This window comes from Lissotriton helveticus, chromosome 6 (assembly GCF_964261635.1).
Source record: "Lissotriton helveticus chromosome 6, aLisHel1.1, whole genome shotgun sequence".
In the NCBI taxonomy this organism is placed as follows: domain Eukaryota; kingdom Metazoa; phylum Chordata; class Amphibia; order Caudata; family Salamandridae; genus Lissotriton; species Lissotriton helveticus.
Window position 1 is genome coordinate 2,130,472,418 of NC_136067.1, and position 25,200 is coordinate 2,130,497,617.

General features: G+C 52.5%; 1 protein-coding gene across 1 annotated transcript in view; it reads left to right on the plus strand.

Annotated features, from left to right (window-relative positions):
- Positions 1–25,200, plus strand: part of LOC144764109 (uncharacterized) — a 162,577-nt gene that overhangs the window by 89,830 nt on the left and 47,547 nt on the right. Inside the window, exon 7 of the mRNA XM_078650277.1 lies at positions 21,104–21,187. Coding sequence (XP_078506403.1) covers positions 21,104–21,187 — 84 coding nt within the window. The remainder of the gene's footprint in view (positions 1–21,103; positions 21,188–25,200) is intronic.

Here is a 25,200-nt window from a genome sequence, read left to right on the forward strand (position 1 = left end):
TGTGTGTGTGAGAGCAGAGCTCTGAACTGTCCCTACAGTCCAGGTGTGTGTGAGAGCAGAGCTCTGAACTGTCCCTACAGTCCAGGTGTTTGTGAGAGCAGAGCTCTGAACTGTCCCTACAGTCCAGGTGTGTGTGGGAGCAGAGCTCTGAACTGTCCCTACAGTCCAGGTGTGTGTGAGAGAGCAGAGCTCTGAACTGTCCCTACAGTCCAGGTGTGTGTGGGAGCAGAGCTCTGAACTGTCCCTTCAGTCCAGGTGTGTGTGAGAGCAGAGCTCTGAACTGTCCCTACAGTCCAGGTGTGTGTGAGAGCAGAGCTCTGAACTGTCCCTACAGTCCATGTGTGTGTGTGTGAGAGCAGAGCTCTGAACTGTCTCTACAGTCCAGGTGTGTGTGAGAGCAGAGCTCTGAACTGTCCCTACAGCCCAGGTGTGTGTGAGAGCAGAGCTCTGAACTGTCCCTACAGCCCAGGTGTGTGTGTGTGTGAGCAGAGCTCTGAACTGTCCCTACAGCCCAGGTGTGTGTGTGGGAGCAGAGCTCTGAACTGTCCCTACAGTCCAGGTGTGTGTGAGAGCAGAGCTCTGAACTGTCCCTACAGTCCAGGTGTGTGTGAGAGCAGAGCTCTGAACTGACCCTACAGTCCAGGTGTGTGTGTGAGCAGAGCTCTGAACTGTCCCTACAGTCCAGGTGTGTGTGTGAGAGCAGAGCTCTGAACTGTCCCTACAGTCCAGGTGTGTGTGAGAGCAGAGCTCTGAACTGTCCCTACAGTCCAGGTGTGTGTGTGAGAGCAGAGCTCTGAACTGTCCTTACAGTCCAGGTGAGTGTGTGTGAGAGCAGAGCCCTGAACTGTCCTTACAGTCCAGGTGTGTGTGTGAGAGCAGAGCTCTGAACTGTCCCTACAGTCCAGGTGTGTGTGAGAGCAGAGCTCTGAACTGTCCCTACAGCCCAGGTGAGTGTGTGTGAGGGCAGAGCTCTGAACTGTCCCTACAGTCCAGGTGTGTGTGAGAGCAGAGCTCTGAACTGTCCCTACAGTCCAGGTGTGTGTGTGTGAGCAGAGCTCTGAACTGTCCCTACAGTCCAGGTGTGTGTGAGAGCAGAGCTCTGAACTGTCCCTACAGTCCAGGTGTGTGAGAGCAGAGCTCTGAACTGTCCCTACAGTCCAGGTGTGTGTGAGAGCGGAGCTCTGAACTGTCCCTACAGTCCATGTGTGTGTGTGAGAGCAGAGCTGTGAACTGTCCCTACAGTCCAGGTGTGTGTGAGAGCAGAGCTCTGAACTGACCCTACAGCCCAGGTGTGTGTGAGAGCAGAGCTCTGAACTGTCCTTACAGTCCAGGTGTGTGTGGGAGAGCAGAGCTCTGAACTGTCCCTACAGTCCAGGTGTGTGTGTGAGAGCAGAGCTCTGAACTGTCCCTACAGTCCAGGTGTGTGTGAGAGCAGAGCTCTGAACTGTCCCTACAGTCCAGGTGTGTGAGAGCAGAGCTCTGAACTGTCCCTACAGTCCAGGTGTGTGTGTGAGAGCAGAGCTCTGAACTGTCCCTTCAGTCCAGGTGCGTGTGAGAGCAGAGCTCTGAACTGTCCCTACAGCCCAGGTGTGTGTGAGAGCAGAGCTCTGAACTGTCCCTTCAGTCCAGGTGTGTGTGGGAGAGCAGAGCTCTGAACTGTCCCTACAGCCCATGTGTGTGTGAGAGCAGAGCTCTGAACTGTCCCTACAGTCCAGGTGTGTGTGTGAGAGCAGAGCTCTGAACTGTCCCTACAGTCCAGGTGTGTGTGAGAGCAGAGCTCTGAACTGTCCCTACAGTCCAGGTGTGTGTGAGAGCAGAGCTCTGAACTGTCCCTACAGTCCAGGTGTGTGTGTGAGAGCAGAGCTCTGAACTGTCCCTACAGTCCAGGTGTGTGTGAGAGCAGAGCTCTGAACTGTCCCTACAGTCCAGGTGTGTGTGGGAGAGCAGAGCTCTGAACTGTCCTTACAGTCCAGGTGTGTGTGAGAGCAGAGCTCTGAACTGTCCCTACAGCCCAGGTGTGTGTGGGAGAGCAGAGCTCTGAACTGTCCTTACAGTCCAGGTGTGTGTGAGAGCAGAGCTCTGAACTGTCCCTACAGTCCAGGTGTGTGTGAGAGCAGAGCTCTGAACTGTCCCTACAGCCCAGGTGAGTGTGTGAGGGCAGAGCTCTGAACTGTCCCTACAGTCCAGGTGTGTGTGAGAGCAGAGCTCTGAACTGTCCCTACAGTCCAGGTGTGTGTGGGAGAGCAGAGCTCTGAACTGTCCTTACAGTCCAGGTGTGTGTGAGAGCAGAGCTCTGAACTGTCCCTACAGCCCAGGTGTGTGTGGGAGAGCAGAGCTCTGAACTGTCCTTACAGTCCAGGTGTGTGTGAGAGCAGAGCTCTGAACTGTCCCTACAGTCCAGGTGTGTGTGAGAGCAGAGCTCTGAACTGTCCCTACAGCCCAGGTGAGTCTGTGAGGGCAGAGCTCTGAACTGTCCCTACAGTCCAGGTGTGTGTGAGAGCAGAGCTCTGAACTGTCCCTACAGTCCAGGTGTGTGTGGGAGAGCAGAGCTCTGAACTGTCCTTACAGTCCAGGTGTGTGTGAGAGCAGAGCTCTGAACTGTCCCTACAGCCCAGGTGTGTGTGGGAGAGCAGAGCTCTGAACTGTCCTTACAGTCCAGGTGTGTGTGAGAGCAGAGCTCTGAACTGTCCCTACAGTCCAGGTGTGTGTGTGTGTGAGAGCAGAGCTCTGAACTGTCCCTACAGTCCAGGTGTGTGTGAGAGCAGAGCTTTGAACTGTTCCTACAGTCCAGGTGTGTGTGAGAGCAGAGCTCTGAACTGTCCCTACAGTCCATGTGTGTGTGTGAGAGCAGAGCTCTGAACTGTCCCTACAGTCCAGGTGTGTGAGAGCAGAGCTCTGAACTGTCCCTACAGCCCAGGTGAGTGTGTGAGGGCAGAGCTCTGAACTGTCCCTACAGTCCAGGTGTGTGTGTGAGAGCAGAGCTCTGAACTGTCCCTACAGTCCAGGTGTGTGTGAGAGCAGAGCTCTGAACTGTCCCTACAGTCCATGTGTGTGTGTGAGAGCAGAGCTCTGAACTGACCCTACAGTCCAGGTGTGTGTGAGAGCAGAGCTCTGAACTGTCCTTACAGTCCAGGTGTGTGTGAGAGCAGAGCTGTGAACTGTCCCTACAGTCCATGTGTGTGTGTGAGAGCAGAGCTCTGAACTGCCCCTACAGTCCAGGTGTGTGTGAGAGCAGAGCTGTGAACTGTCCCTACAGTCCATGTGTGTGTGTGAGAGCAGAGCTCTGAACTGTCCCTACAGTCCAGGTGTGTGTGAGAGCAGAGCTCTGAACTGTCCCTACAGTCCAGGTGTGTGTGAGAGCAGAGCTGTGAACTGTCCCTACAGTCCAGGTGTGTGTGTGAGAGCAGAGCTCTGAACTGTCCCTACAGTCCAGGTGTGTGTGTGAGCAGAGCTCTGAACTGTCCCTACAGTCCAGGTGTGTGTGAGAGCAGAGCTCTGAACTGTCCCTACAGTCCAGGTGTGTGTGAGAGCAGAGCTGTGAACTGTCCTTACAGTCCAGGTGTGTGTGAGAGCAGAGCTCTGAACTGTCCCTACAGTCCATGTGTGTGTGTGAGAGCAGAGCTGTGAACTGTCCCTACAGTCCAGGTGTGTGTGTGAGAGCAGAGCTCTGAACTGTCCCTACAGTCCAGGTGTGTGTGAGAGCAGAGCTCTGAACTGTCCTTACAGTCCAGGTGTGTGTGAGAGCAGAGCTGTGAACTGTCCCTACAGTCCAGGTGTGTGTGTGAGAGCAGAGCTCTGAACTGTCCCTACAGTCCAGGTGTGTGTGGGAGAGCAGAGCTCTGAACTGTCCCTACAGTCCAGGTGTGTGTGAGAGCAGAGCTCTGAACTGTCCCTACAGCCCAGGTGTGTGTGTGTGTGAGCAGAGCTCTGAACTGTCCCTACAGCCCAGGTGAGTGTGTGTGAGAGCAGAGCTCTGAACTGTCCCTACAGTCCAGGTGTGTGTGAGAGCAGAGCTCTGAACTGTCCCTACAGTCCAGGTGTGTGTGAGAGCAGAGCTCTGAACTGTCCCTACAGTCCAGGTGTGTGAGAGCAGAGCTCTGAACTGTCCCTACAGTCCAGGTGTGTGTGTGAGAGCAGAGCTCTGAACTGACCCTACAGCCCAGGTGCGTGTGAGAGCAGAGCTCTGAACTGTCCCTACAGCCCAGGTGTGTGTGTGAGCAGAGCTCTGAACTGTCCCTTCAGTCCAGGTGCGTGTGAGAGCAGAGCTCTGAACTGTCCCTACAGCCCAGGTGTGTGTGAGAGCAGAGCTCTGAACTGTCCCTTCAGTCCAGGTGTGTGTGGGAGAGCAGAGCTCTGAACTGTCCCTACAGCCCAGGTGTGTGTGAGAGCAGAGCTCTGAACTGTCCCTACAGTCCAGGTGTGTGTGTGAGAGCAGAGCTCTGAACTGTCCCTACAGTCCAGGTGTGTGTGAGAGCAGAGCTCTGAACTGTCCCTACAGTCCAGGTGTGTGTGAGAGCAGAGCTCTGAACTGTCCCTACAGTCCAGGTGTGTGTGTGAGAGCAGAGCTCTGAACTGTCCCTACAGTCCAGGTGTGTGTGAGAGCAGAGCTCTGAACTGTCCCTACAATCCAGGTGTGTGTGGGAGAGCAGAGCTCTGAACTGTCCTTACAGTCCAGGTGTGTGTGAGAGCAGAGCTCTGAACTGTCCCTACAGCCCAGGTGTGTGTGGGAGAGCAGAGCTCTGAACTGTCCTTACAGTCCAGGTGTGTGTGAGAGCAGAGCTCTGAACTGTCCCTACAGTCCAGGTGTGTGTGAGAGCAGAGCTCTGAACTGTCCCTACAGCCCAGGTGAGTGTGTGAGGGCAGAGCTCTGAACTGTCCCTACAGTCCAGGTGTGTGTGTGAGAGCAGAGCTCTGAACTGTCCCTACAGTCCAGGTGTGTGTGAGAGCAGAGCTCTGAACTGTCCCTACAGTCCATGTGTGTGTGTGAGAGCAGAGCTCTGAACTGTCCCTACAGTCCAGGTGTGTGAGAGCAGAGCTCTGAACTGTCCCTACAGCCCAGGTGAGTGTGTGAGGGCAGAGCTCTGAACTGTCCCTACAGTCCAGGTGTGTGTGTGAGAGCAGAGCTCTGAACTGTCCCTACAGTCCAGGTGTGTGTGAGAGCAGAGCTCTGAACTGTCCCTACAGTCCATGTGTGTGTGTGAGAGCAGAGCTCTGAACTGACCCTACAGTCCAGGTGTGTGTGAGAGCAGAGCTCTGAACTGTCCCTACAGTCCAGGTGTGTGTGAGAGCAGAGCTCTGAACTGTCCCTTCAGTCCAGGTGTGTGTGAGAGCAGAGCTCTGAACTGTCCCTACAGTCCAGGTGTGTGTGGGATAGCAGAGCTCTGAACTGTCCCTACAGTCCAGGTGAGTGTGAGAGCAGTGCTTTGAACTGTCCCTACAGTCCAGGTGTGTGTGAGAGCAGAGCTCTGAACTGTCCCTACAGTCCAGGTGTGTGTGTGTGAGAGCAGAGCTGTGAACTGTCCCTACAGTCCAGGTGTGTGAGAGCAGAGCTCTGAACTGTCCCTACAGTCCAGATGTATGTGTGAGAGCAGAGCTTTGAACTGTCCCTACAGTCCAGGTGTGTGTGGGAGCAGAGCTCTGAACTGTCCCTACAGTCCAGGTGTGTGTGAGAGCAGAGCTCTGAACTGTCCCTTCAGTCCAGGTGAGTGTGAGAGCAGAGCTCTGAACTGTCCCTACAGTCCAGGTGTGTGTGTGCGAGAGCAGAGCTCTGAACTGTCCCTACAGTCCAGGTGTGTGTGGGAGAGCAGAGCTCTGAACTGTCCTTACAGTCCAGGTGTGTGTGAGAGCAGAGCTCTGAACTGTCCCTACAGTCCAGGTGTGTGTGGGAGCAGAGCTCTGAACTGTCCCTACAGTCCTGGTGTGTGTGAGAGCAGAGCTCTGAACTGTTCCTTCAGTCCAGGTGTGTGTGTGAGAGCAGAGCTCTGAACTGTCCCTACAGTCCAGGTGTGTGTGAGAGCAGAGCTCTGAACTGTCCCTACAGTCCAGGTGTGTGTGGGAGCAGAGCTCTGAACTGTCCCTTCAGTCCAGGTGTGTGTGAGAGCAGAGCTCTGAACTGTCCCTACAGCCCAGGTGTGTGTGAGAGCAGAGCTCTGAACTGTCCCTACAGTCCAGGTGTGTGTGTGAGAGCAGAGCTCTGAACTGTCCCTACAGTCCAGGTGTGTGTGAGAGCAGAGCTCTGAACTGTCCCTACAGTCCAGGTGTGTGTGAGAGCAGAGCTCTGAACTGTCCCTACAGTCCAGGTGTGTGTGTGAGAGCAGAGCTCTGAACTGTCCCTACAGTCCAGGTGTGTGTGAGAGCAGAGCTCTGAACTGTCCCTACAGCCCAGGTGTGTGTGGGAGAGCAGAGCTCTGAACTGTCCTTACAGTCCAGGTGTGTGTGAGAGCAGAGCTCTGAACTGTCCCTACAGCCCAGGTGTGTGTGGGAGAGCAGAGCTCTGAACTGTCCTTACAGTCCAGGTGTGTGTGAGAGCAGAGCTCTGAACTGTCCCTACAGTCCAGGTGTGTGTGAGAGCAGAGCTCTGAACTGTCCCTACAGCCCAGGTGAGTGTGTGAGGGCAGAGCTCTGAACTGTCCCTACAGTCCAGGTGTGTGTGAGAGCAGAGCTCTGAACTGTCCCTACAGTCCAGGTGTGTGTGGGAGAGCAGAGCTCTGAACTGTCCTTACAGTCCAGGTGTGTGTGAGAGCAGAGCTCTGAACTGTCCCTACAGCCCAGGTGTGTGTGGGAGAGCAGAGCTCTGAACTGTCCTTACAGTCCAGGTGTGTGTGAGAGCAGAGCTCTGAACTGTCCCTACAGTCCAGGTGTGTGTGAGAGCAGAGCTCTGAACTGTCCCTACAGCCCAGGTGAGTGTGTGAGGGCAGAGCTCTGAACTGTCCCTACAGTCCAGGTGTGTGTGAGAGCAGAGCTCTGAACTGTCCCTACAGTCCAGGTGTGTGTGGGAGAGCAGAGCTCTGAACTGTCCTTACAGTCCAGGTGTGTGTGAGAGCAGAGCTCTGAACTGTCCCTACAGCCCAGGTGTGTGTGGGAGAGCAGAGCTCTGAACTGTCCTTACAGTCCAGGTGTGTGTGAGAGCAGAGCTCTGAACTGTCCCTACAGTCCAGGTGTGTGTGTGTGAGAGCAGAGCTCTGAACTGTCCCTACAGTCCAGGTGTGTGTGAGAGCAGAGCTTTGAACTGTTCCTACAGTCCAGGTGTGTGTGAGAGCAGAGCTCTGAACTGTCCCTACAGTCCATGTGTGTGTGTGAGAGCAGAGCTCTGAACTGTCCCTACAGTCCAGGTGTGTGAGAGCAGAGCTCTGAACTGTCCCTACAGCCCAGGTGAGTGTGTGAGGGCAGAGTCCTGAACTGTCCCTACAGTCCAGGTGTGTGTGAGAGAGCAGAGCTCTGAACTGTCCCTACAGTCCAGGTGTGTGTGAGAGCAGAGCTCTGAACTGTCCCTACAGTCCATGTGTGTGTGTGAGAGCAGAGCTCTGAACTGACCCTACAGTCCAGGTGTGTGTGAGAGCAGAGCTCTGAACTGTCCCTACAGTCCATGTGTGTGTGTGAGAGCAGAGCTCTGAACTGTCCCTACAGTCCAGGAGTGTGTGAGAGCAGAGCTCTGAACTGTCCCTACAGCCCAGGTGTGTGTGTGAGAGCAGAGCTCTGAACTGTCCCTACAGTCCAGGTGTGTGTGAGAGCAGAGCTCTGAACTGTCCCTACAGCCCAGGTGAGTGTGTGAGGGCAGAGCTCTGAACTGTCCCTACAGTCCAGGTGTGTGTGTGAGAGCAGAGCTCTGAACTGTCCCTACAGTCCAGGTGTGTGTGAGAGCAGAGCTCTGAACTGTCCCTACAGTCCATGTGTGTGTGAGAGAGCAGAGCTCTGAACTGACCCTACAGTCCAGGTGTGTGTGAGAGCAGAGCTCTGAACTGTCCTTACAGTCCAGGTGTGTGTGAGAGCAGAGCTGTGAACTGTCCCTACAGTCCATGTGTGTGTGTGAGAGCAGAGCTCTGAACTGCCCCTACAGTCCAGGTGTGTGTGAGAGCAGAGCTGTGAACTGTCCCTACAGTCCATGTGTGTGTGTGAGAGCAGAGCTCTGAACTGTCCCTACAGTCCAGGTGTGTGTGAGAGCAGAGCTCTGAACTGTCCCTACAGTCCAGGTGTGTGTGAGAGCAGAGCTGTGAACTGTCCCTACAGTCCAGGTGTGTGTGTGAGAGCAGAGCTCTGAACTGTCCCTACAGTCCAGGTGTGTGTGTGAGCAGAGCTCTGAACTGTCCCTACAGTCCAGGTGTGTGTGAGAGCAGAGCTCTGAACTGTCCCTACAGTCCAGGTGTGTGTGAGAGCAGAGCTGTGAACTCTCCTTACAGTCCAGGTGTGTGTGAGAGCAGAGCTCTGAACTGTCCCTACAGTCCATGTGTGTGTGTGAGAGCAGAGCTGTGAACTGTCCCTACAGTCCAGGTGTGTGTGTGAGAGCAGAGCTCTGAACTGTCCCTACAGTCCAGGTGTGTGTGAGAGCAGAGCTCTGAACTGTCCTTACAGTCCAGGTGTGTGTGAGAGCAGAGCTGTGAACTGTCCCTACAGTCCAGGTGTGTGTGTGAGAGCAGAGCTCTGAACTGTCCCTACAGTCCAGGTGTGTGTGGGAGAGCAGAGCTCTGAACTGTCCCTACAGTCCAGGTGTGTGTGAGAGCAGAGCTCTGAACTGTCCCTACAGCCCAGGTGTGTGTGTGTGTGAGCAGAGCTCTGAACTGTCCCTACAGCCCAGGTGAGTGTGTGTGAGAGCAGAGCTCTGAACTGTCCCTACAGTCCAGGTGTGTGTGAGAGCAGAGCTCTGAACTGTCCCTACAGTCCAGGTGTGTGTGAGAGCAGAGCTCTGAACTGTCCCTACAGTCCAGGTGTGTGTGAGAGCAGAGCTGTGAACTGTCCCTACAGTCCAGGTGTGTGTGAGAGCAGAGCTGTGAACTGTCTCTACAGTCCAGGTGTGTGTGAGAGAGCAGAGCTTTGAACTGTCCCTACAGTCCAGGTGTGTGTGAGAGCAGAGCTTTGAACTGTCCCTACAGCCCAGGTGTGTGTGAGAGCAGAGCTGTGAACTGTCCCTACAGTCCAGGTGTGTGAGAGCAGAGCTCTGAACTGTCCCTACAGTCCAGGTGTGTGTGTGAGAGCAGAGCTCTGAACTGTCCCTACAGTCCAGGTGTGTGTGAGAGCAGAGCTCTGAACTGTCCCTACAGTCCAGGTGTGTGTGAGAGCAGAGCTCTGAACTGTCCCTACAGCCCAGGTGTGTGTGGGAGAGCAGAGCTCTGAACTGTCCTTACAGTCCAGGTGTGTGTGAGAGCAGAGCTCTGAACTGTCCCTACAGTCCAGGTGTGTGTGAGAGCAGAGCTCTGAACTGTCCCTACAGCCCAGGTGAGTGTGTGAGGGCAGAGCTCTGAACTGTCCCTACAGTCCAGGTGTGTGTGTGAGAGCAGAGCTCTGAACTGTCCCTACAGTCCAGGTGTGTGTGAGAGCAGAGCTCTGAACTGTCCCTACAGTCCATGTGTGTGTGTGAGAGCAGAGCTCTGAACTGTCCCTACAGTCCAGGTGTGTGAGAGCAGAGCTCTGAACTGTCCCTACAGCCCAGGTGAGTGTGTGAGGGCAGAGCTCTGAACTGTCCCTACAGTCCAGGTGTGTGTGTGAGAGCAGAGCTCTGAACTGTCCCTACAGTCCAGGTGTGTGTGAGAGCAGAGCTCTGAACTGTCCCTACAGTCCATGTGTGTGTGTGAGAGCAGAGCTCTGAACTGACCCTACAGTCCAGGTGTGTGTGAGAGCAGAGCTCTGAACTGTCCCTACAGTCCAGGTGTGTGTGAGAGCAGAGCTCTGATCTGTCCCTTCAGTCCAGGTGTGTGTGAGAGCAGAGCTCTGAACTGTCCCTACAGTCCAGGTGTGTGTGGGATAGCAGAGCTCTGAACTGTCCCTACAGTCCAGGTGAGTGTGAGAGCAGTGCTTTGAACTGTCCCTACAGTCCAGGTGTGTGTGAGAGCAGAGCTCTGAACTGTCCCTACAGTCCAGGTGTGTGTGTGTGAGAGCAGAGCTGTGAACTGTCCCTACAGTCCAGGTGTGTGAGAGCAGAGCTCTGAACTGTCCCTACAGTCCAGATGTGTGTGTGAGAGCAGAGCTTTGAACTGTCCCTACAGTCCAGGTGTGTGTGGGAGCAGAGCTCTGAACTGTCCCTACAGTCCAGGTGTGTGTGAGAGCAGAGCTCTGAACTGTCCCTTCAGTCCAGGTGAGTGTGAGAGCAGAGCTCTGAACTGTCCCTACAGTCCAGGTGTGTGTGTGCGAGAGCAGAGCTCTGAACTGTCCCTACAGTCCAGGTGTGTGTGGGAGAGCAGAGCTCTGAACTGTCCTTACAGTCCAGGTGTGTGTGAGAGCAGAGCTCTGAACTGTCCCTACAGTCCAGGTGTGTGTGGGAGCAGAGCTCTGAACTGTCCCTACAGTCCTGGTGTGTGTGAGAGCAGAGCTCTGAACTGTCCCTACAGTCCAGGTGTGTGTGGGAGCAGAGCTCTGAACTGTCCCTTCAGTCCAGGTGTGTGTGAGAGCAGAGCTTTGAACTGTCCCTTCAGTCCAGGTGTGTGTGAGAGCAGAGCTCTGAACTGTCCCTACAGTCCAGGTGTGTGTGGGAGACCAGAGCTCTGAACTGTCCCTACAGTCCAGGTGTGTGTGAGAGCAGAGCTCTGAACTGTCCCTTCAGTCCAGGTGAGTGTGAGAGCAGAGCTGTGAACTGTCCCTTCAGTCCAGGTGTGTGTGGGATAGCAGAGCTCTGAACTGTCCTTACAGTCCAGGTGTGTGTGAGAGCAGAGCTCTGAACTGTCCCTACAGTCCAGGTGTGTGAGAGCAGAGCTCTGAACTGTCCCTACAGTCCAGGTGTGTGGGAGAGCAGAGCTCTGAACTGTCCTTACAGTCCAGGTGTGTGTGGGATAGCAGAGCTCTGAACTGTCCTTACAGTCCAGGTGTGTGAGAGCAGAGCTCTGAACTGTCCCTACAGTCCAGGTGTGTGTGAGAGCAGAGCTCTGAACTGTCCCTTCAGTCCAGGTGTGTGTGAGAGCAGAGCTCTGAACTGTCCCTACAGCCCAGGTGTGTGAGAGCAGAGCTCTGAACTGTCCTTACAGTCCAGGTGTGTGTGAGAGCAGAGCTCTGAACTGTCCCTACAGTCCAGGTGTGTGTGGGAGAGCAGAGCTCTGAACTGTCCTTACAGTCCAGGTGTGTGTGAGAGCAGAGCTCTGAACTGTCCCTACAGTCCAGGTGTGTGTGTGAGCAGAGCTCTGAACTGTCCTTACAGTCCAGGTGTGTGTGAGAGCAGAGCTCTGAACTGTCCCTTCAGTCCAGGTGTGTGTGTGAGAGCAGAGCTCTGAACTGTCCCTACAGTCCAGGTGTGTGTGAGAGCAGAGCTCTGAACTGTCCCTACAGCCCAGGTGAGTGTGTGTGAGAGCAGAGCCCTGAACTGTCCTTACAGTCCAGGTGTGTGTGAGAGCGGAGCTCTGAACTGTCCCTACAGTCCAGGTGAGTGTGTGTGAGAGCAGAGCTGTGAACTGTCCCTACAGCCCAGGTGAGTGTGTGTGAGAGCAGAGCCCTGAACTGTCCTTACAGTCCAGGTGTGTGTGAGAGCGGAGCTCTGAACTGTCCCTACAGTCCAGGTGAGTGTGTGTGAGAGCAGAGCTGTGAACTGTCCCTACAGCCCAGGTGAGTGTGTGTGAGAGCAGAGCCCTGAACTGTCCTTACAGTCCAGGTGTGTGTGAGAGCGGAGCTCTGAACTGTCCCTACAGTCCAGGTGAGTGTGAGAGCAGAGCTGTGAACTGTCCCTACAGCCCAGGTGAGTGTGTGTGAGAGCAGAGCTGTGAACTGACCTTACAGTCCAGGTGTGTGTGAGAGCGGAGCTCTGAACTGTCCCTACAGTCCAGGTGAGTGTGTGTGAGAGCAGAGCTGTGAACTGTCCCTACAGCCCAGGTGAGTGTGTGAGAGCAGAGCCCTGAACTGTCCTTACAGTCCAGGTGTGTGTGAGAGCAGAGCTGTGAACTGTCCCTACAGTCCAGGTGTGTGTGAGAGCAGAGCTCTGAACTGTCCCTACAGCCCAGGTGAGTGTGTGTGAGAGCAGAGCCCTGAACTGACCTTACAGTCCAGGTGTGTGTGAGAGCGGAGCTCTGAACTGTCCCTACAGTCCAGGTGAGTGTGTGTGAGAGCAGAGCTGTGAACTGTCCCTACAGCCCAGGTGAGTGTGTGAGAGCAGAGCCCTGAACTGTCCTTACAGTCCAGGTGTGTGTGAGAGCAGAGCTGTGAACTGTCCCTACAGTCCAGGTGTGTGTGAGAGCAGAGCTCTGAACTGTCCCTACAGTCCAGGTGTGTGTGGGATAGCAGAGCTCTGAACTGTCCCTACAGTCCAGGTGAGTGTGAGAGCAGAGCTCTGAACTGTCCCTACAGTCCAGGTGTGTGTGTGAGAGCAGAGCTCTGAACTGTCCCTACAGTCCAGGTGAGTGTGTGAGCAGAGCTCTGAACTGTCCCTACAGTCCAGGTGTGTGTGAGAGCAGAGCTCTGAACTGTCCTTACAGTCGAGGTGTGTGTGAGAGCAGAGCTGTGAACTGTCCCTACAGCCCAGGTGTGTGTGTGTGTGTGAGCAGAGCTCTGAACTGTCCCTACAGTCCAGGTGTGTGTGAGAGCAGAGCTGTGAACTGTCCCTACAGTCCAGGTGTGTGTGAGAGCAGAGCTGTGAACTGTCCCTACAGTCCAGGTGTGTGTGAGAGCAGAGCTCTGAACTGTCCCTACAGTCCAGGTGTGTGTGAGAGCAGAGCTGTGAACTGTCCCTACAGCCCAGGTGTGTGTGTGTGAGAGCAGAGCCCTGAACTGTCCTTACAGTCCAGGTGTGTGTGAGAGCAGAGCCCTGAACTGTCCCTACAGCCCAGGTGTGTGTGAGAGCAGAGCTCTGAACTGTCCCTACAGCCCAGGTGAGTGTGTGTGAGAGCAGAGCTCTGAACTGACCCTACAGTCCAGGTGTGTGTGAGAGCAGAGCTCTGAACTGTCCCTACAGTCCAGGTGTGTGTGTGTGAGCAGAGCTCTGAACTGTCCCTACAGTCCAGGTGTGTGTGTGTGAGCAGAGCTCTGAACTGTCCCTACAGTCCAGGTGTGTGTGAGAGCAGAGCTCTGAACTGTCCCTACAGCCCAGGTGAGTGTGAGAGCAGAGCTCTGAACTGTCCCTACAGTCCAGGTGTGTGAGAGCAGAGCTGTGAACTGTCCTTACAGTCCAGGTGTGTGTGAGAGCAGAGCTCTGAACTGTCCCTACAGTCCAGGTGTGTGTGAGAGCAGAGCTCTGAACTGTCCCTACAGTCCAGGTGTGTGTGAGAGCAGAGCTCTGAACTGTCCTTACAGTCCAGGTGAGTGTGTGTGAGAGCAGAGCTCTGAACTGTCCCTACAGTCCAGATGTGTGTGTGAGAGCAGAGCTTTGAACTGTCCCTACAGTCCAGGTGTGTGTGGGAGCAGAGCTCTGAACTGTCCCTACAGTCCAGGTGTGTGTGAGAGCAGAGCTCTGAACTGTCCCTACAGCCCAGGTGTGTGTGAGAGCAGAGCTCTGAACTGACCCTACAGTCCAGGTGTGTGTGAGAGCAGAGCTCTGAACTGTCCCTACAGTCCAGGTGTGTGTGAGAGCAGAGCTGTGAACTGTCCCTACAGTCCAGGTGTGTGTGTGAGCAGAGCTCTGAACTGTCCCTACAGTCCAGGTGTGTGTGAGAGCAGAGCTCTGAACTGTCCCTACAGTCCAGGTGTGTGTGAGAGCAGAGCTCTGAACTGTCCCTACAGTCCATGTGTGTGTGTGAGAGCAGAGCTCTGAACTGTCCCTACAGTCCAGGTGTGTGTGTGAGAGCAGAGCTCTGAACTGTCCCTACAGTCCAGATGTGTGTGTGAGAGCAGAGCTCTGAACTGACCCTACAGTCCAGGTGTGTGTGAGAGCAGAGCTCTGAACTGTCCCTACAGTCCAGGTGTGTGTGTGAGAGCAGAGCTCTGAACTGTCTCTACAGTCCAGGTGTGTGTGAGAGCAGAGCTTTGAACTGTTCCTACAGTCCAGGTGTGTGTGAGAGCAGAGCTCTGAACTGTCCCTACAGTCCAGGTGTGTGTGAGAGCAGAGCTCTGAACTGTCCCTACAGTCCAGGTGTGTGTGTGAGAGCAGAGCTCTGAACTGTCCCTACAGTCCAGGTGTGTGTGAGAGCAGAGCTTTGAACTGTTCCTACAGTCCAGGTGTGTGTGAGAGCAGAGCTCTGAACTGTCCCTACAGTCCAGGTGTGTGTGTGAGAGCAGAGCTCTGAACTGACCCTACAGTCCAGGTGTGTGTGAGAGCAGAGCTCTGAACTGTCCCTACAGTCCAGGTGTGTGTGTGAGAGCAGAGCTCTGAACTGTCCCTAAAGTCCAGGTGTGTGTGAGAGCAGAGCTGTGAACTGTCCCTACAGTCCAGGTGTGTGTGAGAGCAGAGCTGTGAACTGTCCTTACAGTCCAGGTGAGTGTGTGTGAGAGCAGAGCTCTGAACTGTCCCTACAGTCCAGGTGTGTGTGGGATAGCAGAGCTCTGAACTGTCCTTACAGTCCAGGTGTGTGAGAGCAGAGCTCTGAACTGTCCCTACAGTCCAGGTGTGTGTGAGAGCAGAGCTCTGAACTGTCCCTACAGTCCAGGTGTGTGTGAGAGCAGAGCTGTGAACTGTCCTTACAGTCCAGGTGAGTGTGTGTGAGAGCAGAGCTCTGAACTGTCCCTACAGTCCAGGTGTGTGTGGGATAGCAGAGCTCTGAACTGTCCTTACAGTCCAGGTGTGTGAGAGCAGAGCTCTGAACTGTCCCTACAGTCCAGGTGTGTGTGAGAGCAGAGCTCTGAACTGTCCCAGCCCAGGTGAGTGTGAGAGCAGAGCTCTGAACTGTCCCTACAGTCCAGGTGTGTGAGAGCAGAGCTGTGAACTGTCCTTACAGTCCAGGTGTGTGTGAGAGCAGAGCTCTGAACTGTCCCTACAGTCCAGGTGTGTGTGAGAGCAGAGCTCTGAACTGTCCCTACAGTCCAGGTGTGTGTGAGAGCAGAGCTCTGAACTGTCCCTACAGTCCAGGTGTGTGTGAGAGCAGAGCTCTGAACTGTCCTTACAGTCCAGGTGAGTGTGTGTGTGAGCAGAGCTCTGAACTGTCCCTACAGTCCAGGTGTGTGTGAGAGCAGAGCTCTGAACTGTCCCTACAGTCCAGGTGTGTGTGAGAGCAGAGCTCTGAACTGTCCCTACAGTCCAGATGTGTGTGTGAGAGCAGAGCTTTGAACTGTCCCTACAGTCCAGGTGTGTGTGGGAGCAGAGCTCTGAACTGTCCCTACAGTCCAGGTGTGTGTGAGAGCAGAGCTCTGAACTGTCCCTACAGCCCAGGTGTGTGTGAGAGCAGAGCTCTGAACTGACCCTACAGTCCAGGTGTGTGTGAGAGCAGAGCTCTGAACTGTCCCTACAGTCCAGGTGTGTGTGAGAGCAGAGCTCTGAACTGTCCCTACAGTCCAGGTGTGTGTGTGAGAGCAGAGCTCTGAACTGTCCCTACAGTCCAGGTGTGTGTGTGAGAGCAGAGCTCTGAACTGTCCCTACAGTCCAGATGTGTGTGTGAGAGCAGAGCTCTGAACTGACCCTACAGTCCAGGTGTGTGTGAGAGCAGAGCTGGGAACTGTCCTTACAGTCCAGGTGTGTGTGAGAGCAGAGCTGTGAACTGTCCCTACAGTCCAGGTGTGTGTGAGAGCAGAGCTCTGAACTGTCCTTACAGTCCAGGTGTGTGTGAGAGCAGAGCTCTGAACTGTCCCTACAGTCCAGGTGTGTGTGTGAGAGCAGAGCTCTGAACTGTCCCTACAGTCCAGGTGTGTGTGAGAGCAGAGCTCTGAACTGTCCCTACAGTCCAGGTGTGTGTGAGAGCAGAGCTCTGAACTGTCCCTACAGTCCAGGTGTGTGTGAGAGCAGAGCTTTGAACTGTCCCTACAGTCCAGGTGTGTGTGAGAGCAGAGCTCTGAACTGTCCCTACAGTCCAGGTGTGTGTGAGAGCAGAGCTCTGAACTGTCCCTACAGTCCAGGTGTGTGTGTGAGAGAGCAGAGCTCTGAACTGTCCCTACAGTCCAGGTGTGTGTGAGAGCAGAGCTCTGAACTGTCCCTACAGTCCAGGTGTGTGTGAGAGCAAAGCTCTGAACTGTCCCTACAGTCCAGGTGTGTGGGAGAGCAGAGCTCTGAACTGTCCCTACAGTCCAGGTGTGTGTGAGAGCAGAGCTCTGAACTGTCCCTACAGTCCAGGTGTGTGTGAGAGCAGAGCTGTGAACTGTCCCTACAGTCCAGGTGTGTGTGAGAGCTGAGCTCTGAACTGTCCCTACAGTCCAGGTGTGTGTGTGAGGGCAGAGCTCTGAACTGTCCCTACAGTCCAGGTGTGTGTGTGAGGGCAGAGCTCTGAACTGTCCCTACAGTCCAGGTGTGTGTGAGAGCAGAGCTCTGAACTGTCCCTACAGTCCAGGTGTGTGTGAGAGCAGAGCTCTGAACTGTCCTTACAGTCCAGGTGTGTGTGGGAGAGCAGAGCTCTGAACAGTCCTTACAGTCCAGGTGTGTGTGAGAGCAGAGCTCTGAACTGTCCCTACAGTCCAGGTGTGTGTGTGAGCAGAGCTCTGAACTGTCCTTACAGTCCAGGTGTGTGTGTGAGAGCAGAGCTCTGAACTGTCCTTACAGTCCAGGTGTGTGTGAGAGCAGAGCTCTGAACTGTCCCTACAGTCCAGGTGTGTGTGTGAGCAGAGCTCTGAACTGTCCTTACAGTCCAGGTGTGTGTGAGAGCAGAGCTCTGAACTGTCCCTACAGTCCAGGTGTGTGTGAGAGCAGAGCTCTGAACTGTCCCTACAGTCCAGGTGAGTGTGAGAGCAGAGCTCTGAACTGTCCCTACAGTCCATGTGTGTGTGAGAGCAGAGCTCTGAACTGTCCCTACAGTCCAGATGTGTGTGTGAGAGCAGAGCTCTGAACTGTCCCTACAGTCCAGGTGTGTGTGAGAGCAGAGCTGTGAACTGTCCCTACAGTCCAGGTGTGTGTGAGAGCAGAGCTCTGAACTGTCCCTACAGCCCAGGTGTGTGTGAGAGCAGAGCTGTGAACTGTCCCTACAGCCCAGGTGAGTGTGAGAGCAGAGCTATGAACTGACCCTACAGTCCAGGTGTGTGTGGGAGAGCAGAGCTCTGAACTGACCCTACAGCCCAGGTGAGTGTGAGAGCAGAGCTCTGAACTGTCCCTACAGTCCAGGTGTGTGTGTGAGCAGAGCTGTGAACTGTCCCTACAGCCCAGGTGAGTGTGAGAGCAGAGCTCTGAACTGTCCCTACAGTCCAGGTGTGTGTGTGAGAGCAGAGCTCTGAACTGCCCCTACAGTCCAGGTGTGTGTGTGAGAGCAGAGCTCTGAACTGCCCCTACAGTCCAGGTGTGTGTGTGAGCAGAGCTGTGAACTGTCCCTACAGCCCAGGTGAGTGTGAGAGCAGAGCTCTGAACTGTCCCTACAGTCCAGGTGTGTGTGAGAGCAGAGCTCTGAACTGTCCCTACAGCCCAGGTGAGTGTGAGAGCAGAGCTCTGAACTGTCCCTACAGTCCAGGTGTGTGTGTGAGAGCAGAGCTCTGAACTGTCCTTACAGTCCAGGTGTGTGAGAGCAGAGCTGTGAACTGTCCCTACAGTCCAGGTGTGTGTGAGAGCAGAGCTCTGAACTGTCCCTACAGTCCAGGTGTGTGTGAGAGCAGAGCTCTGAACTGTCCCTACAGTCCAGGTGTGTGTGAGAGCAGAGCTCTGAACTGTCCCTACAGTCCAGGTGTGTGTGAGAGCAGAGCTCTGAACTGTCCCTACAGTCCAGGTGTGTGTGAGAGCAGAGCTCTGAACTGTCCCTACAGTCCAGGTGTGTGTGAGAGCAGAGCTCTGAACTGTCCCTACAGTCCAGGTGTGTGAGAGCAGAGCTCTGAACTGTCCCTACAGTCCAGGTGTTTGTGAGAGCAGAGCTCTGAACTGTCCCTACAGTCCAGGTGTGTGTGTGAGCAGAGCTCTGAACTGTCCCTACAGTCCAGGTGTGTGTGTGAGCAGAGCTCTGAACTGTCCCTACAGTCCAGGTGTGTGTGTGAGCAGAGCTCTGAACTGTCCCTTCAGTCCAGGTGTGTGTGTGTGTGAGAGCAGAGCTCTGAACTGTCCCTACAGCCCAGGTGTGTGTGTGTGTGAGAGCAGAGCTCTGAACTGTCCCTACAGCCCAGGTGTGTGTGAGAGCAGAGCTCTGAACTGTCCCTTCAGTCCAGGTGTGTGTGAGAGCCGAGCCCTGAACTGTCCCTACAGTCCAGGTGTGTGTGAGAGCAGAGCTCTGAACTGTCCCTACAGTCCAGGTGTGTGTGAGAGCAGAGCTCTGAACTGTCCCTACAGTCCAGGTGTGTGTGAGAGCAGAGCTCTGAACTGACCCTACAGTCCAGGTGTGTGTGAGAGCAGAGCTCTGAACTGACCCTACAGCCCAGGTGAGTGTGAGAGCAGAGCTCTGAACTGCCCCTACAGTCCAGGTGTGTGTGTGAGCAGAGCTGTGAACTGTCCCTACAGCCCAGGTGTGTGAGAGCAGAGCTGTGAACTGTCCCTACAGTCCAGGTGTGTGTGAGAGCAGAGGTCTGAACTGTCCCTACAGTCCAGGTGTGTGTGTGTGAGAGCAGAGCTCTGAACTGTCCCTACAGTCCAGGTGTGTGTGAGAGCAGAGCTCTGAACTGTCCCTACAGTCCAGGTGTGTGTGAGAGCAGAGCTCTGAACTGTCCCTACAGCCCAGGTGAGTGTGTGTGAGAGCAGAGCTCTGAACTGACCCTACAGTCCAGGTGTGTGTGAGAGCAGAGCTCTGAACTGTCCCTACAGTCCAGGTGTGTGTGAGAGCAGAGCTCTGAACTGTACCTACAGTCCAGGTGAGTGTGAGAGCAGAGCTCTGAACTGTCCCTACAGTCCAGGTGTGTGTGAGAGCAGAGCTCTGAACTGTACCTACAGTCCAGGTGAGTGTGAGAGCAGAGCTCTGAACTGTCCCTACAGTCCAGGTGTGTGTGAGAGCAGAGCTCTGAACTGTCCCTTCAGTCCAGGTGTGTGTGAGAGCAGAGCTCTGAACTGTCCCTACAGTCCAGGTGTGTGTGAGAGCAGAGCTCTGAACTGTCCTTACAGTCCAGGTGTGTGTGTGAGAGCAGAGCTCTGAACTGTCCCTACAGTCCAGGTGTGTGAGAGCAGAGCTCTGAACTGTCCCTACAGTCCAGGTGTGTGAGAGCAGAGCTCTGAACTGACCCTACAGTCCAGGTGTGTGTGAGAGCAGAGCTCTGAACTGACCCTACAGCCCAGGTGTGTGAGAGCAGAGCTGTGAACTGTCTCTACAGACAGTGTTTGTTGCTCTTGTCAGTCCCACATACGTGCGTTTCTCTCCAGCGTTGCCCTCTTTCTATTGAGCATCTTTTCTTCTATACCCTGGCTTTCCCCAAATGCAGTTTTCATAAATCTGAATATCCTATGGGCAGCCCCCCTCTGTTCCTTCCATTCTCCGTCCGGGAGGTGTTTGAGTGACTGACAAAGAGCAGAGCTGCACAACCTGTGTCATCAGCTAGGAAGTGTAGGTACAGACGTGTGTCCAGAGAAAGCCGCACTCCGCAACAATTGAACAAAACAGATTTAATGGCTGAAGCTGGGCCACAAAAAAGAGAAATCAACATTTTTGCAACAAACACACCTGGGCATCGTGCAATCCCACATACACGGTCTGTGTTTATGGCAAGTGTACGACCCCTGTGCACAGGCTTTGTACAGGGCATGAGTGCAGTTTATTTATTTATTTTTGAGATTTGTAAAGCGCTCAAATACCCCACGGGTGTTTTTTTTTTTAGGAAAAGTGAAACAACCTTTATTAGGATATAAAAACCATATACTTAGATGAAAATATTAATGGAAGAGACTGAAGATCCAGATTTTAAAGAATATTTTTTGTTAAATAATAAATGGGATGAGAAGTATCTGAGTACAAAACCTAGGTCCGAAACCCCACAGAATCACGTTGATGTCCGCGTGCAACGTTTTAGATGCATCCACAGTTAGACACTTTGAAACCAAGTACATATAATGAAGCACACCCATTAGTTTGGCTGCCCGTTGATCAGCCTTAGGACAAGAAATATTGCTTTCTAAATGAAAACATGCCCAACCAACAGTTACTCCTAAAATAAATGCCGTCATCAGCAGAGGTGTTCAAATAAACCCGTCTTTAAACGAAGGGTGAAGGCCACAGTGCAGTACACTTATATTAAAAATGTGGAGATTGGACCAAAAGATCTGCAGGTCATTCCAGAAAAACATAATTGGTGGTTGTTTAGGCTGCATGTGTATGGTGTTAATAACGGTACAAAAGGGGGTGGTGATGGACGGAGCATCTGAGTCAATCAAACACTCACACCCAGTCAACAGATCTGGGTTTAATCCATCACCGTTATTTAGCCCACTCCGCCACCCCAGTTCAGACATGGCAGTTCGGGCTGGACTGTTCCCATAAGGCACAGGGTCAGACTGATTTGCATATAGCCATGTCTGAACTGGGGTGGCAGAGTGGGCCAAAGAATGGTGATGGATTAAACCCAGATCAATTGACTGGGGGTGAGTGTTTGATTTGCTCAAACACTCCGTCCATCATCCCCTTTTGTATCGCTATGGTGTTCATAACAACACCATATGTAGGACGCCTACAGCAACCTGTGCTTGGTACCGATAGGCGGCTTCTTGAACGGCGTTTGTGTGATGTGATGTCGATAATGGCTTCTTAGACTTGTATGATACTGATTCCAGAGATAGCTTTTCCTTAGACCACATTGGCTGTCACAGCAGCAGTTACAAGTACCAGTATCTGGTTTCTCTGTAGCTGGTGTTGTGCATGCCGTGCCTTCTGTGATAATTTGTAGATGTGTATAGCGCTGCTTATTACCCGAGAGGGTATCCAGGCTATCGACATGATCGATCCCTCATCGTCCACCTTTTGATGATCATTCCCACCTTTCTTCAAATGCTGAACCTTCTTTTGTGTCTTCCCGACAGATTATCCGGCCATTGCATCCGTGGGATTCAAGGAGGAGCCGGATAGCTACGACAGCAACAGTCCGGATGACTTGGATGACGAAAGTATGTATAAGATCTTAGTGTTGTCTTCGGATTGAATGATTCTCTCTTCGAACAATTACCACATCGAAAAGGCACCACTTATCAACCCCTGTATGCTCTGTTTTTATTACCTGTATCTTTCTTTGAGACCCAGGTGTCGGTCAACTAGCACAGGCCTCTTCTGTGCGTGCCTATCTTTTATGTACTGGGAGGACCTTACGTTTAATTATTACTATATATTTAATATATTAACGTAGGCAAACCATACCGAGTGGCTTGTATATAACACTATTTGTATGTATTGCATGTTGGACTGGATTCGCTTATCCCTGAAGGATTGGTGGGCCTGGGAAACAGACATTGCTGTATCTGCTGAATGGCCGTATGTCCAGTCTGACAGGCACTGCCCTTCTTGCCTCATTAGTTGGCAGCAGTTAATATCTTGAGAATTTGGACCCCAAAAAGAAAAACTAAAAGTTCCAGAACTCAGAGTTCTGATGTCTGAAATGCCCACAGTGTCTGAAGGGGTCACATGTAAAATGGAGTAACTTGCCACTACTGCAGGGACCACCTCTAACATGTGGCAGAGGTAATCAATGCATTCTGGATTTGCCCATGAAATGTAGGCATGGTTGCCATGCCAAGCACACCTGTAAACTGATAGTAAACTGGTTACCGGTGTGTGGCAGTAAGGCTGGAGAAAGCAGTGAGAAACAAAGAAGACGCCAGGAGCTGGCACGAAAAAAATTGGAATAAAACCAAAATGAAAGTAGTGAAAACGAGAAACGTAACATTCAATCACATATATAAAATATAGTTTTCCACTACTTAAGTAGAAGTGTGAAGAAGTGTGGCTCACTGGTTAGAGGAGGCAGACCCTGATGCATAGGTCAGACCCGGGACCAGGGTTCAATTCCCGGCTCGGCGGGTCTTGAGCCCAAAATGTCCACGGACTCGGTAATTCTCGGCTCGGTGCCTACTCGAATCATGGGTCCCACTCTGCAACTCTGGGCAATAGCTTGCTTTATCTCCACTACGGCCCCAACAGCGCTGGGATGCCTGGTCTTCACCTTGGGGATTCCCAGTAGGGGTTATCTCACAGGGAAAGCCAGGACAGGTTCCCAAAGCAAGCGCTAAGAGACCTGTTGGTGATTAGGCGCTATATAAATCGAAATTAACATAACATAACATAACAAAAGCATTTAGTGGAGACCTTGTATTTCTTTTACAGTTTGATTGTTTATCCTTTTATGCATATGGGCCTGCAAACCTAAAAGTACTATAAGCTTGCGAGCTGAAGGTAGGTTTTCCACCATGTCTATAGCGCAGAGGATTTCCTCCTACAGGCCTGTTTCTCAACTAATCTAGAAGTGCATTATGACAAGTATATTATAACTGCCACGCAGGCAGTGCTCTCCAGCACAGATGAGGAATTCAGAATGAAACGATAAACTGCTGTGTCCTTTGCTTCTCTCCCCCGCAGGTCTTCTCATCAAGCATTTGAAGAATACAAGCTTCCTTCCCTGACACTTGAGGTTAAGAATCTCGGAGTGTATAATTTATTGTATTGTATTAAGGTATTTGTTCAGCACATACTACCCCCACTGTGAGGTGCAAAATGAAATATTTCCTAACAGAATGCTTCAATTCTATTAAGGACATGGAGGTGAGGGTTGTGTTACTCTTTCTTCACTCTGGAACAACCAGGGTAAAGCAGAAACAACAGTATAACCAACCATGTAACAGTCTCTGTGATAAAGTCTCACAACTCTTTTTCTTCGTGCAGCAGAATCTGTCCAAGTTGACAAGTGGTCCAATCACACTTGCTTGGAAGCCTCCTTCACTGCAAAAAAAACAATTTTAATATCCCTCCACAAACTGGTGGGTCTCCTAAAATTGGCCCGAGTTAAAAACAATTAGGATGGAACTATTACAAATCATTAGAATAATCATCACAAACCAAAAATCCCTAAGCAGACAACTTAAAATCCCACCAAGGAGAGTGAACATAATGAAAATTATGTGTACGTTAAACGGGGATTCCTCCTTCCTGAAATGAAATACTAATCCTGGAAGAGGAAAGGATATAAAAACCATTTATACGGAAGGGAATAATCCTTGCCTTCGTGTCCTTAATAGAATTGAATCTATGTTACGATAGCTATGAAAGTTAATTCAATGTCAGGAGAGGAGGCTTCGATTTATGATTTTTCAAAGCTTATCCACTACCAGGGCAGCCATGGGAACCACTGGCATAAAAATATATTTCTTGAATGTCGAGTCCAAGACTAATCGGGCGCATTCAAGATGTCCTCCAGAAGAATTTCTAGAGCAGATGCCTTTGCCGCCTTAGCACCTCTTTCCAAGTGCGCTTCAAAAATGAAAGTGTCAGTACCGGCCTCTTGAAGGATAACCGTCACCCAGTGGGCTATGGTGGGAGACGAAACTGCCCTGAACGGCTTATGTAAAGCAATCGAGGATTGCAGCTCTTCAGGTGGGCAAAGCTCCGCCATAGCCACTTCATAAGCCTCGGGACATGGAACAGCACATAACTTATGCTTCTGTGGAAAAGAAGGGCAGGAACCCAATCTGGAATGACATTTCGTCCTTCTAGAGACATAGAACGTAACACCCGCAGAGGTGAAGACTCCCTGAAATAGCCACGGCCCTAACATCAGACACTCTTCTGCAAGAAATCAAACACAATGACATCGCAAACTTACCTGATAACTGTTTCCTGGACAAATATTTATTTTGTGGCCAAGAGAGGAAAAGATCAAGAACCTTATTAACATCCCACCAAGATGAATACCTGGACTGGGGAGGAGCCGATAACCATACTCCTCTCACCAACTTTCTAACAAATGAGTGTTCTCCTACTGGAAGGCCCTTTATGGGCAAATGGCCCACAGAAATGACAGATCGAAAAGTGTTTACTGACCTGTATGCCATCCTCTGAAACCAGGGATTAGACATAATTCAAGACATGAGCGATTCTGGATTCCAAGGGATCAATGTCCCTTTGCAAACACAAGCGCAACCACCGTCCCCATGCGGACTCAATCAATCAATCAATCAAAGCATTTATATAGCGCACTACTCACCTGGAGGGTCTCAAGGCGCTGGGGGGGAGGGGATCCGCTACTGCTCGAACAGCCAGGTCTTGAGCTGCTTCCTGAAGGCGAGGTGGTCCTGGGTCAGGCGGAGGTGGGTCGGAAGGGAGTTCCAAGTCTTGGCGGCCAGGTGGGAGAAGGACCTTCCTCCTGTAGTGGCTCTTCGGATGCGGGGGACAGCGGCGAGGGCGTGGTTGGTCGATCTTGTAACTTGTAACTCTTATGACCCGTCTGCCCAAGCTTTGGGAAGGAGACCCTGAACCGCTTCTGAAAGTACTCGGATCTTCCACCTACCCCGGTAATCCTCCATGCCATGAGAGTTAACTGGCCCTTCAGAACCATCCATTCGGTAATGGTTCCCCTGGGGATCCCGAAGGGTCACCTGTCTCCGGGGTAAATGGATTGGAGAATCCCCTCAAAGTTTCATCATCACTGGAAACCATGCTTGAGGCCTCCAAAATGGCGAAATCACCAGCTACCCTGTCATGGGAATGGGCTTTGCCTTTACACTGTGTTAAGTTAGCATGAGCTTATTAGAAGTTTAAACACAATTTTTCCTCTCTGCTGCTTATGCACACGGCACATGATAGTAGGAATGTTTAGAAGTCTAGCAGAATATTTTGCTTTACACGAGAATGTTTTTCCTATAGTATCAGCCTTGCTTGGTAAGCTATGTCTGAACAGTGAGTGCCGAGGCCATCAAGGTTATTTCAACACAGTGGTTGTTGTTCGGTCTGATCCGCGCACGTTCTAGACATAACATATATGCAGCTGTGGGCACCTCTGATTTTGGCGCGTTTAATAATGCACTGCGCAGAGCATGCAGACACAGTTTGGAGAGCATTTGCATGCAGAGAGCTGGAGTAGAAAATGATGTGATACCCTTCTACTAGGACCAGAGGTATGGGGCCGCCCTTGTAA